The 13,196-nt window shown below is 41.2% G+C and overlaps 4 protein-coding genes across 4 annotated transcripts; all 4 read left to right on the top strand.

Annotated features, from left to right (window-relative positions):
- Positions 1-1,273: 1,273 nt before the first annotated feature.
- On the top strand, positions 1,274-2,965 carry LOC146626247 (homeodomain-interacting protein kinase 1-like). Its single transcript, XM_085361798.1, has one exon. The coding sequence runs from the start codon at positions 1,280-1,282 to the stop codon at positions 2,963-2,965; it is 1,686 nt and encodes a 561-aa protein (XP_085217924.1). The 5' UTR covers positions 1,274-1,279.
- Positions 2,966-4,275: 1,310 nt separating this feature from the next.
- On the top strand, positions 4,276-5,967 carry LOC146626246 (homeodomain-interacting protein kinase 1-like). The gene has a single exon (XM_085361797.1). The coding sequence runs from the start codon at positions 4,282-4,284 to the stop codon at positions 5,965-5,967; it is 1,686 nt and encodes a 561-aa protein (XP_085217923.1). The 5' UTR covers positions 4,276-4,281.
- Positions 5,968-7,277: 1,310 nt separating this feature from the next.
- On the top strand, positions 7,278-8,969 carry LOC146626245 (homeodomain-interacting protein kinase 1-like). The gene has a single exon (XM_085361796.1). The coding sequence runs from the start codon at positions 7,284-7,286 to the stop codon at positions 8,967-8,969; it is 1,686 nt and encodes a 561-aa protein (XP_085217922.1). The 5' UTR covers positions 7,278-7,283.
- Positions 8,970-10,279: 1,310 nt separating this feature from the next.
- On the top strand, positions 10,280-11,971 carry LOC146626244 (homeodomain-interacting protein kinase 1-like). The gene has a single exon (XM_085361795.1). It carries the CDS (start codon positions 10,286-10,288, stop codon positions 11,969-11,971), a length of 1,686 nt encoding a protein of 561 aa, XP_085217921.1. The 5' UTR covers positions 10,280-10,285.
- Positions 11,972-13,196: the final 1,225 nt, after the last annotated feature.

The following is a 13,196-nucleotide window of genomic DNA, read 5'->3' as shown; positions in this document are numbered from 1 at the left end:
GTATATTAAGCCAGATATGAGTTCAATACCATGACTCCCTCTGGTGCCACTTAGTGGATTAAATAGTTCTACCACTTGCTCCATCACCGTTCCGTCCAGAGTAAATTCAATGTCTGGCACAGTAATCCTCTCAGGCCAGTCGACCAGCAATCCCAGCTCATCTGTACCATGAGCAGCAGCACCACCACCAGAATCTGCACCTGAGCCCTGAGCAGCAGTCGTCTCACTCTCAGTGGCTGTCACACTACCATCAGCTGTCCCACCAATAGTCCCATCAGCAGCAGCTGCTCTGGTCTGAAAGATGTCCTGCATGGCAGTTGAGGCTTGGCCCTGTTGCTGGAGGCTGCCTCGGACAAAAATCTGTAATGGGTTCAAGTGTCTCTCTGTCCGCAAGCCATGATTGTTCCACTGTTGAGTGAAGTCTTTCAAATCTCTGTTGATCCTTGGGAGATAGATGTAATGGAGAGCCCAAAGGTGCATTTCATTGTCAATGTCAATGATGCCTTCCTCCTCCAGGTGGTGAAATAAATCACAGTACACATTGGTCATTCCTCGCCACAGATCACCCCAGAGCCTCTCAATTCTCTGATTATGGGTACTTCTTCCTCTTAGGGCACTTCCACGATCAAAGCCTCTGAAAATGTTCATCATCAGGCAGATAGCATTGTTTTCCCCTCCTCTGTCTGTCCGGACCCTCGAGGGTACACCATAGGATACCATAGGATACACCATAGAAAAAAAAATACATACAAGTATGTTTTATTATTTTTGCTGAGTGGAAAAAGACCTAAAATCTACCAAACAACCGGAAAGTATATAAACTGGGAACACAAGTGCTATATAAAAGTGGTAACTAACCAACTGCTCTAAAACTAAGCTAACTGACATAGTAAATTTGAAAACAGTTTAAAAAAAAACATCCCCATTCATAGATGATGTCACAATCTCAATGGCTTACAGAGTGATGATGTCACAAACGTCTTAGAATCTTTGATCCTTCTTTTTCTATAAATAGAAGTGAGAATCAGCAGTTATCAGTCAGTTTGTTGACAGCAGTTGAAGCCAGCAGCAGTTCGCAAACGTTCCAACGTTCAAGCAGAGATACATTTGGTCACGCCTGCAAGAACCAAGTTTAACAGTAAACCGTTTGAGCAGACCTTTCACCTTTTCACACTTTGAAGAAGAAAGAAGAACCATCTATTTTATTTCATAATATTTTGAGGTGAAATCTGCTTTACTCTTCTAACTTTTAGTGTTAATCACTTTGATAGCATCAGAGATGTCTTTCGGAAATGTCCAGGACAAGTTAGTCCCCGGTGGCTGGCTCTCCTCCAACTACCAAATTATAAGTGTTGTCGGAGAAGGGATATATGGCAGAGTTGCCAAATGTGTCCAAATGGCTAACAAAAAGATTGTAGCCATTAAAATGATAAAGGATCAGGACCAAAAAGACCCGTTTAAAAACCAAGAGCTGGCTGCCCTGCAAAAACTTAAAGCCTGTAACTCCAGCAAGTACAATATAGTCGAATGGTACCAGGCTTTTACAGTCCGTGGACATCTGTGCCTTGAATTTGAATTCCTCGAAAAAAGTCTTCTTGACTTATTGCGAGAAAGATATTGCAATCCGCTCAGTTTAAAGGCTATTCGCCCCATCGTCATACAGATAGCTTTAGCTCTTAGCCACCTCAAGTCGATTGGAACAATCCATGCAGACTTGAAATTAGAGAACGTAATGCTGGTGAATAATCCCCAAGAGCCATACCGAGTTAAACTAATTGACTTCGGTCTGGCCTGTGAGACCTCAGCTGCCAAGGTGGGCTCATACATCCAGACACGTCCGTACCGGTCTCCGGAGATTATTCTGGGGCTTCCATTTACAGAAGCCATAGACATATGGTCTCTGGGCTGCATGGCAGTGTCTCTATACACTGGTTACTTGCTGTACCCGGGATACAGTGAACATGCCATACTAAAATACATAACGGAGACTCAAGGAGAACTCCCAGAGCAAATGTTAAACTGTGGGCAAAAGACTGCAAAGTATTTCTGCAGGGAGTTCAATTCCGACAACATCTACCACTGGAAACTCAAGACAACTGAACAATATTTCCAGGAGTTTGGGATTGAGTTTGTTGACAAAAGAGTTAAAAAATTGAAGTCTCTGGATGAACTCTTATATACCGAGATCATTGAAGATGAGGATTATGCAGATGAAACTGCAAAAAGGTGTGATATCCTGATGTTTGTAGAAATGGTAAAGCACTTGCTTCACCTCGATCCCCGAAAACGAATAACACCCAATCAGGTCCTTGAGCATGCCTTTTCAAAACTGAGCCACCTTGCATGGATACGCCAGAGAAGCTCCTATGTTGAGTCCTGCTATGAGCACATAAACTACTTAAGGACAAAGAAGAAAGAGACGCCAGGACAGAGTCTCCATACCAGCAGGACAGAGTCTGCACACAAGCCCACCTCTGACACCAGACAATCTGCTCAGAGGAACTTCCCTCCCTCTGCAGCAGAGAGAAAAACACAAGTGATCCCCCACAGCCAAAACGGTTCTCCCCATTCAACTCAGAGGAGCAGCCACAATTTAGTCAGGTCCAGTCAGAGTGAAAATTCTGAGACAATTCCAAAGAAAGCACAGTGTAAAAGAAAGCACCTGCAGGAAAATGAAAAGGATACGAGTGACCCAGATCTTAAAAGAAAAAAGACTAATTGGAAAGATGTGCGCAGAGAAACACTGTACCAACATGAAAGGTCAGATCATGACCAGCAGAAACGCCACGATTCTATGGCTCCATCCTGCGCAACCACTAGCTACAGGACACAAAATTCCATCTTGCCAATTAAGAGGAAGCCAGATGAAAGCATCTTTGCGACATCAAATAAGAGGGCCAGAACCAACTGCGAAAACGGCAAGCGCCACACCTTTAACCACAGCTGGGCCGAGGACCACCGCTAGAGAATCATTTTTTGAAATAAAAATGAAGACATCTACATCAGCCATTTCCAGGCTGAAGGTGAATAAGGCACCGGGCACAGACGGTTATCCGTCCGAATGGTATAAAGCATTTAGGACGCAACTAACACCAGTGCTGCTTAATTGCTTTAATCATACACTAAGAACAGGAGTAGCCCCACAATCTCGGAGAGAAGCAGTTATCCCAAAAGACGGCAAAGATAAAAAAGAATGCAGCTCGTATAGGCCAATCTCTATCCTTAACGTGGACTATAAATTATGGCTTTTTTTTTTAAATAAATGAATAAATAAACAAAAGTCTCTTTCAGATTTTTTTGTTTAGATTTGTTTTCTGGAGATTTTAAGGAATTACTGAATTGTGTACACTGATGCTTTAAAGCCAAAGCAGTTCATAATGATTGGCCATGCTTGTCTTAAACTCACAGGGAGATTACAAATATATGATCTAAAGCCAACATATTATTATTTTTACACACACTTTTAACATATTACACAAGTCAGGTTTTTGCTGTTATTTGACATGTTTCCATTAAAATAGGTTCAAAAGAATTGCACAGATTGCATGTGCAAACAGGTGACTCATTGAAGCGCTGATTGCAGTGCTGACATTAAATAGTACATGCTGTGCACGCCATGCACTGTGGTGTCAGAAGTGTCCCAGAGTGCCCGATGTGTTTGCATCTGTGTCTGAAATCCTTTGTGCCTTCTCTCACATGATGATAATAAACCAAATGCATTGATCATTTGAAACTTAAAAAAAAATACATACAAGTATGTTTTATTATTTTTGCTGAGTGGAAAAAGACCTAAAATCTACCAAACAACCGGAAAGTATATAAACTGGGAACACAAGTGCTATATAAAAGTGGTAACTAACCAACTGCTCTAAAACTAAGCTAACTGACATAGTAAATTTGAAAACAGTTTAAAAAAAAACATCCCCATTCATAGATGATGTCACAATCTCAATGGCTTACAGAGTGATGATGTCACAAACGTCTTAGAATCTTTGATCCTTCTTTTTCTATAAATAGAAGTGAGAATCAGCAGTTATCAGTCAGTTTGTTGACAGCAGTTGAAGCCAGCAGCAGTTCGCAAACGTTCCAACGTTCAAGCAGAGATACATTTGGTCACGCCTGCAAGAACCAAGTTTAACAGTAAACCGTTTGAGCAGACCTTTCACCTTTTCACACTTTGAAGAAGAAAGAAGAACCATCTATTTTATTTCATAATATTTTGAGGTGAAATCTGCTTTACTCTTCTAACTTTTAGTGTTAATCACTTTGATAGCATCAGAGATGTCTTTCGGAAATGTCCAGGACAAGTTAGTCCCCGGTGGCTGGCTCTCCTCCAACTACCGAATTATAAGTGTTGTCGGAGAAGGGATATATGGCAGAGTTGCCAAATGTGTCCAAATGGCTAACAAAAAGATTGTAGCCATTAAAATGATAAAGGATCAGGACCAAAAAGACCCGTTTAAAAACCAAGAGCTGGCTGCCCTGCAAAAACTTAAAGCCTGTAACTCCAGCAAGTACAATATAGTCGAATGGTACCAGGCTTTTACAGTCCGTGGACATCTGTGCCTTGAATTTGAATTCCTCGAAAAAAGTCTTCTTGACTTATTGCGAGAAAGATATTGCAATCCGCTCAGTTTAAAGGCTATTCGCCCCATCGTCATACAGATAGCTTTAGCTCTTAGCCACCTCAAGTCGATTGGAACAATCCATGCAGACTTGAAATTAGAGAACGTAATGCTGGTGAATAATCCCCAAGAGCCATACCGAGTTAAACTAATTGACTTCGGTCTGGCCTGTGAGACCTCAGCTGCCAAGGTGGGCTCATACATCCAGACACGTCCGTACCGGTCTCCGGAGATTATTCTGGGGCTTCCATTTACAGAAGCCATAGACATATGGTCTCTGGGCTGCATGGCAGTGTCTCTATACACTGGTTACTTGCTGTACCCGGGATACAGTGAACATGCCATACTAAAATACATAACGGAGACTCAAGGAGAACTCCCAGAGCAAATGTTAAACTGTGGGCAAAAGACTGCAAAGTATTTCTGCAGGGAGTTCAATTCCGACAACATCTACCACTGGAAACTCAAGACAACTGAACAATATTTCCAGGAGTTTGGGATTGAGTTTGTTGACAAAAGAGTTAAAAAATTGAAGTCTCTGGATGAACTCTTATATACCGAGTTCATTGAAGATGAGGATTATGCAGATGAAACTGCAAAAAGGTGTGATATCCTGATGTTTGTAGAAATGGTAAAGCACTTGCTTCACCTCGATCCCCGAAAACGAATAACACCCAATCAGGTCCTTGAGCATGCCTTTTCAAAACTGAGCCACCTTGCATGGATACGCCAGAGAAGCTCCTATGTTGAGTCCTGCTATGAGCACATAAACTACTTAAGGACAAAGAAGAAAGAGACGCCAGGACAGAGTCTCCATACCAGCAGGACAGAGTCTGCACACAAGCCCACCTCTGACACCAGACAATCTGCTCAGAGGAACTTCCCTCCCTCTGCAGCAGAGAGAAAAACACAAGTGATCCCCCACAGCCAAAACGGTTCTCCCCATTCAACTCAGAGGAGCAGCCACAATTTAGTCAGGTCCAGTCAGAGTGAAAATTCTGAGACAATTCCAAAGAAAGCACAGTGTAAAAGAAAGCACCTGCAGGAAAATGAAAAGGATACGAGTGACCCAGATCTTAAAAGAAAAAAGACTAATTGGAAAGATGTGCGCAGAGAAACACTGTACCAACATGAAAGGTCAGATCATGACCAGCAGAAACGCCACGATTCTATGGCTCCATCCTGCGCAACCACTAGCTACAGGACACAAAATTCCATCTTGCCAATTAAGAGGAAGCCAGATGAAAGCATCTTTGCGACATCAAATAAGAGGGCCAGAACCAACTGCGAAAACGGCAAGCGCCACACCTTTAACCACAGCTGGGCCGAGGACCACCGCTAGAGAATCATTTTTTGAAATAAAAATGAAGACATCTACATCAGCCATTTCCAGGCTGAAGGTGAATAAGGCACCGGGCACAGACGGTTATCCGTCCGAATGGTATAAAGCATTTAGGACGCAACTAACACCAGTGCTGCTTAATTGCTTTAATCATACACTAAGAACAGGAGTAGCCCCACAATCTCGGAGAGAAGCAGTTATCCCAAAAGACGGCAAAGATAAAAAAGAATGCAGCTCGTATAGGCCAATCTCTATCCTTAACGTGGACTATAAATTATGGCTTTTTTTTTTAAATAAATGAATAAATAAACAAAAGTCTCTTTCAGATTTTTTTGTTTAGATTTGTTTTCTGGAGATTTTAAGGAATTACTGAATTGTGTACACTGATGCTTTAAAGCCAAAGCAGTTCATAATGATTGGCCATGCTTGTCTTAAACTCACAGGGAGATTACAAATATATGATCTAAAGCCAACATATTATTATTTTTACACACACTTTTAACATATTACACAAGTCAGGTTTTTGCTGTTATTTGACATGTTTCCATTAAAATAGGTTCAAAAGAATTGCACAGATTGCATGTGCAAACAGGTGACTCATTGAAGCGCTGATTGCAGTGCTGACATTAAATAGTACATGCTGTGCACGCCATGCACTGTGGTGTCAGAAGTGTCCCAGAGTGCCCGATGTGTTTGCATCTGTGTCTGAAATCCTTTGTGCCTTCTCTCACATGATGATAATAAACCAAATGCATTGATCATTTGAAACTTAAAAAAAAATACATACAAGTATGTTTTATTATTTTTGCTGAGTGGAAAAAGACCTAAAATCTACCAAACAACCGGAAAGTATATAAACTGGGAACACAAGTGCTATATAAAAGTGGTAACTAACCAACTGCTCTAAAACTAAGCTAACTGACATAGTAAATTTGAAAACAGTTTAAAAAAAAACATCCCCATTCATAGATGATGTCACAATCTCAATGGCTTACAGAGTGATGATGTCACAAACGTCTTAGAATCTTTGATCCTTCTTTTTCTATAAATAGAAGTGAGAATCAGCAGTTATCAGTCAGTTTGTTGACAGCAGTTGAAGCCAGCAGCAGTTCGCAAACGTTCCAACGTTCAAGCAGAGATACATTTGGTCACGCCTGCAAGAACCAAGTTTAACAGTAAACCGTTTGAGCAGACCTTTCACCTTTTCACACTTTGAAGAAGAAAGAAGAACCATCTATTTTATTTCATAATATTTTGAGGTGAAATCTGCTTTACTCTTCTAACTTTTAGTGTTAATCACTTTGATAGCATCAGAGATGTCTTTCGGAAATGTCCAGGACAAGTTAGTCCCCGGTGGCTGGCTCTCCTCCAACTACCGAATTATAAGTGTTGTCGGAGAAGGGATATATGGCAGAGTTGCCAAATGTGTCCAAATGGCTAACAAAAAGATTGTAGCCATTAAAATGATAAAGGATCAGGACCAAAAAGACCCGTTTAAAAACCAAGAGCTGGCTGCCCTGCAAAAACTTAAAGCCTGTAACTCCAGCAAGTACAATATAGTCGAATGGTACCAGGCTTTTACAGTCCGTGGACATCTGTGCCTTGAATTTGAATTCCTCGAAAAAAGTCTTCTTGACTTATTGCGAGAAAGATATTGCAATCCGCTCAGTTTAAAGGCTATTCGCCCCATCGTCATACAGATAGCTTTAGCTCTTAGCCACCTCAAGTCGATTGGAACAATCCATGCAGACTTGAAATTAGAGAACGTAATGCTGGTGAATAATCCCCAAGAGCCATACCGAGTTAAACTAATTGACTTCGGTCTGGCCTGTGAGACCTCAGCTGCCAAGGTGGGCTCATACATCCAGACACGTCCGTACCGGTCTCCGGAGATTATTCTGGGGCTTCCATTTACAGAAGCCATAGACATATGGTCTCTGGGCTGCATGGCAGTGTCTCTATACACTGGTTACTTGCTGTACCCGGGATACAGTGAACATGCCATACTAAAATACATAACGGAGACTCAAGGAGAACTCCCAGAGCAAATGTTAAACTGTGGGCAAAAGACTGCAAAGTATTTCTGCAGGGAGTTCAATTCCGACAACATCTACCACTGGAAACTCAAGACAACTGAACAATATTTCCAGGAGTTTGGGATTGAGTTTGTTGACAAAAGAGTTAAAAAATTGAAGTCTCTGGATGAACTCTTATATACCGAGTTCATTGAAGATGAGGATTATGCAGATGAAACTGCAAAAAGGTGTGATATCCTGATGTTTGTAGAAATGGTAAAGCACTTGCTTCACCTCGATCCCCGAAAACGAATAACACCCAATCAGGTCCTTGAGCATGCCTTTTCAAAACTGAGCCACCTTGCATGGATACGCCAGAGAAGCTCCTATGTTGAGTCCTGCTATGAGCACATAAACTACTTAAGGACAAAGAAGAAAGAGACGCCAGGACAGAGTCTCCATACCAGCAGGACAGAGTCTGCACACAAGCCCACCTCTGACACCAGACAATCTGCTCAGAGGAACTTCCCTCCCTCTGCAGCAGAGAGAAAAACACAAGTGATCCCCCACAGCCAAAACGGTTCTCCCCATTCAACTCAGAGGAGCAGCCACAATTTAGTCAGGTCCAGTCAGAGTGAAAATTCTGAGACAATTCCAAAGAAAGCACAGTGTAAAAGAAAGCACCTGCAGGAAAATGAAAAGGATACGAGTGACCCAGATCTTAAAAGAAAAAAGACTAATTGGAAAGATGTGCGCAGAGAAACACTGTACCAACATGAAAGGTCAGATCATGACCAGCAGAAACGCCACGATTCTATGGCTCCATCCTGCGCAACCACTAGCTACAGGACACAAAATTCCATCTTGCCAATTAAGAGGAAGCCAGATGAAAGCATCTTTGCGACATCAAATAAGAGGGCCAGAACCAACTGCGAAAACGGCAAGCGCCACACCTTTAACCACAGCTGGGCCGAGGACCACCGCTAGAGAATCATTTTTTGAAATAAAAATGAAGACATCTACATCAGCCATTTCCAGGCTGAAGGTGAATAAGGCACCGGGCACAGACGGTTATCCGTCCGAATGGTATAAAGCATTTAGGACGCAACTAACACCAGTGCTGCTTAATTGCTTTAATCATACACTAAGAACAGGAGTAGCCCCACAATCTCGGAGAGAAGCAGTTATCCCAAAAGACGGCAAAGATAAAAAAGAATGCAGCTCGTATAGGCCAATCTCTATCCTTAACGTGGACTATAAATTATGGCTTTTTTTTTTAAATAAATGAATAAATAAACAAAAGTCTCTTTCAGATTTTTTTGTTTAGATTTGTTTTCTGGAGATTTTAAGGAATTACTGAATTGTGTACACTGATGCTTTAAAGCCAAAGCAGTTCATAATGATTGGCCATGCTTGTCTTAAACTCACAGGGAGATTACAAATATATGATCTAAAGCCAACATATTATTATTTTTACACACACTTTTAACATATTACACAAGTCAGGTTTTTGCTGTTATTTGACATGTTTCCATTAAAATAGGTTCAAAAGAATTGCACAGATTGCATGTGCAAACAGGTGACTCATTGAAGCGCTGATTGCAGTGCTGACATTAAATAGTACATGCTGTGCACGCCATGCACTGTGGTGTCAGAAGTGTCCCAGAGTGCCCGATGTGTTTGCATCTGTGTCTGAAATCCTTTGTGCCTTCTCTCACATGATGATAATAAACCAAATGCATTGATCATTTGAAACTTAAAAAAAAATACATACAAGTATGTTTTATTATTTTTGCTGAGTGGAAAAAGACCTAAAATCTACCAAACAACCGGAAAGTATATAAACTGGGAACACAAGTGCTATATAAAAGTGGTAACTAACCAACTGCTCTAAAACTAAGCTAACTGACATAGTAAATTTGAAAACAGTTTAAAAAAAAACATCCCCATTCATAGATGATGTCACAATCTCAATGGCTTACAGAGTGATGATGTCACAAACGTCTTAGAATCTTTGATCCTTCTTTTTCTATAAATAGAAGTGAGAATCAGCAGTTATCAGTCAGTTTGTTGACAGCAGTTGAAGCCAGCAGCAGTTCGCAAACGTTCCAACGTTCAAGCAGAGATACATTTGGTCACGCCTGCAAGAACCAAGTTTAACAGTAAACCGTTTGAGCAGACCTTTCACCTTTTCACACTTTGAAGAAGAAAGAAGAACCATCTATTTTATTTCATAATATTTTGAGGTGAAATCTGCTTTACTCTTCTAACTTTTAGTGTTAATCACTTTGATAGCATCAGAGATGTCTTTCGGAAATGTCCAGGACAAGTTAGTCCCCGGTGGCTGGCTCTCCTCCAACTACCGAATTATAAGTGTTGTCGGAGAAGGGATATATGGCAGAGTTGCCAAATGTGTCCAAATGGCTAACAAAAAGATTGTAGCCATTAAAATGATAAAGGATCAGGACCAAAAAGACCCGTTTAAAAACCAAGAGCTGGCTGCCCTGCAAAAACTTAAAGCCTGTAACTCCAGCAAGTACAATATAGTCGAATGGTACCAGGCTTTTACAGTCCGTGGACATCTGTGCCTTGAATTTGAATTCCTCGAAAAAAGTCTTCTTGACTTATTGCGAGAAAGATATTGCAATCCGCTCAGTTTAAAGGCTATTCGCCCCATCGTCATACAGATAGCTTTAGCTCTTAGCCACCTCAAGTCGATTGGAACAATCCATGCAGACTTGAAATTAGAGAACGTAATGCTGGTGAATAATCCCCAAGAGCCATACCGAGTTAAACTAATTGACTTCGGTCTGGCCTGTGAGACCTCAGCTGCCAAGGTGGGCTCATACATCCAGACACGTCCGTACCGGTCTCCGGAGATTATTCTGGGGCTTCCATTTACAGAAGCCATAGACATATGGTCTCTGGGCTGCATGGCAGTGTCTCTATACACTGGTTACTTGCTGTACCCGGGATACAGTGAACATGCCATACTAAAATACATAACGGAGACTCAAGGAGAACTCCCAGAGCAAATGTTAAACTGTGGGCAAAAGACTGCAAAGTATTTCTGCAGGGAGTTCAATTCCGACAACATCTACCACTGGAAACTCAAGACAACTGAACAATATTTCCAGGAGTTTGGGATTGAGTTTGTTGACAAAAGAGTTAAAAAATTGAAGTCTCTGGATGAACTCTTATATACCGAGTTCATTGAAGATGAGGATTATGCAGATGAAACTGCAAAAAGGTGTGATATCCTGATGTTTGTAGAAATGGTAAAGCACTTGCTTCACCTCGATCCCCGAAAACGAATAACACCCAATCAGGTCCTTGAGCATGCCTTTTCAAAACTGAGCCACCTTGCATGGATACGCCAGAGAAGCTCCTATGTTGAGTCCTGCTATGAGCACATAAACTACTTAAGGACAAAGAAGAAAGAGACGCCAGGACAGAGTCTCCATACCAGCAGGACAGAGTCTGCACACAAGCCCACCTCTGACACCAGACAATCTGCTCAGAGGAACTTCCCTCCCTCTGCAGCAGAGAGAAAAACACAAGTGATCCCCCACAGCCAAAACGGTTCTCCCCATTCAACTCAGAGGAGCAGCCACAATTTAGTCAGGTCCAGTCAGAGTGAAAATTCTGAGACAATTCCAAAGAAAGCACAGTGTAAAAGAAAGCACCTGCAGGAAAATGAAAAGGATACGAGTGACCCAGATCTTAAAAGAAAAAAGACTAATTGGAAAGATGTGCGCAGAGAAACACTGTACCAACATGAAAGGTCAGATCATGACCAGCAGAAACGCCACGATTCTATGGCTCCATCCTGCGCAACCACTAGCTACAGGACACAAAATTCCATCTTGCCAATTAAGAGGAAGCCAGATGAAAGCATCTTTGCGACATCAAATAAGAGGGCCAGAACCAACTGCGAAAACGGCAAGCGCCACACCTTTAACCACAGCTGGGCCGAGGACCACCGCTAGAGAATCATTTTTTGAAATAAAAATGAAGACATCTACATCAGCCATTTCCAGGCTGAAGGTGAATAAGGCACCGGGCACAGACGGTTATCCGTCCGAATGGTATAAAGCATTTAGGACGCAACTAACACCAGTGCTGCTTAATTGCTTTAATCATACACTAAGAACAGGAGTAGCCCCACAATCTCGGAGAGAAGCAGTTATCCCAAAAGACGGCAAAGATAAAAAAGAATGCAGCTCGTATAGGCCAATCTCTATCCTTAACGTGGACTATAAATTATGGCTTTTTTTTTTAAATAAATGAATAAATAAACAAAAGTCTCTTTCAGATTTTTTTGTTTAGATTTGTTTTCTGGAGATTTTAAGGAATTACTGAATTGTGTACACTGATGCTTTAAAGCCAAAGCAGTTCATAATGATTGGCCATGCTTGTCTTAAACTCACAGGGAGATTACAAATATATGATCTAAAGCCAACATATTATTATTTTTACACACACTTTTAACATATTACACAAGTCAGGTTTTTGCTGTTATTTGACATGTTTCCATTAAAATAGGTTCAAAAGAATTGCACAGATTGCATGTGCAAACAGGTGACTCATTGAAGCGCTGATTGCAGTGCTGACATTAAATAGTACATGCTGTGCACGCCATGCACTGTGGTGTCAGAAGTGTCCCAGAGTGCCCGATGTGTTTGCATCTGTGTCTGAAATCCTTTGTGCCTTCTCTCACATGATGATAATAAACCAAATGCATTGATCATTTGAAACTTAAAAAAAAATACATACAAGTATGTTTTATTATTTTTGCTGAGTGGAAAAAGACCTAAAATCTACCAAACAACCGGAAAGTATATAAACTGGGAACACAAGTGCTATATAAAAGTGGTAACTAACCAACTGCTCTAAAACTAAGCTAACTGACATAGTAAATTTGAAAACAGTTTAAAAAAAAACATCCCCATTCATAGATGATGTCACAATCTCAATGGCTTACAGAGTGATGATGTCACAAACGTCTTAGAATCTTTGATCCTTCTTTTTCTATAAATAGAAGTGAGAATCAGCAGTTATCAGTCAGTTTGTTGACAGCAGTTGAAGCCAGCAGCAGTTCGCAAACGTTCCAACGTTCAAGCAGAGATACATTTGGTCACGCCTGCAAGAACCAAGTTTAACAGTAAACCGTTTGAGCAGACCTTTCACCTTTTCACACTTTGAAGAAGAAAG

This window comes from Diplotaxodon limnothrissa, linkage group LG8 (genome assembly GCF_057381915.1).
Source record: "Diplotaxodon limnothrissa isolate DT_005_m linkage group LG8, D_limnothrissa_male_GT1.1, whole genome shotgun sequence".
Lineage (NCBI taxonomy): Eukaryota > Metazoa > Chordata > Actinopteri > Cichliformes > Cichlidae > Diplotaxodon > Diplotaxodon limnothrissa.
This window is presented reverse-complemented; position numbering and strand designations above follow the sequence as displayed.

What these genes read in the sequence shown, in the direction of transcription:
- LOC146626245 (XM_085361796.1), top strand. Translation starts at nt 7,284, where the DNA reads ATGTCTTTCGGAAATGTCCAGGACAAGTTAGTCCCCGGTGGCTGGCTC.
- LOC146626244 (XM_085361795.1), top strand. Translation starts at nt 10,286, where the DNA reads ATGTCTTTCGGAAATGTCCAGGACAAGTTAGTCCCCGGTGGCTGGCTC.
- LOC146626246 (XM_085361797.1), top strand. Translation starts at nt 4,282, where the DNA reads ATGTCTTTCGGAAATGTCCAGGACAAGTTAGTCCCCGGTGGCTGGCTC.
- LOC146626247 (XM_085361798.1), top strand. Translation starts at nt 1,280, where the DNA reads ATGTCTTTCGGAAATGTCCAGGACAAGTTAGTCCCCGGTGGCTGGCTC.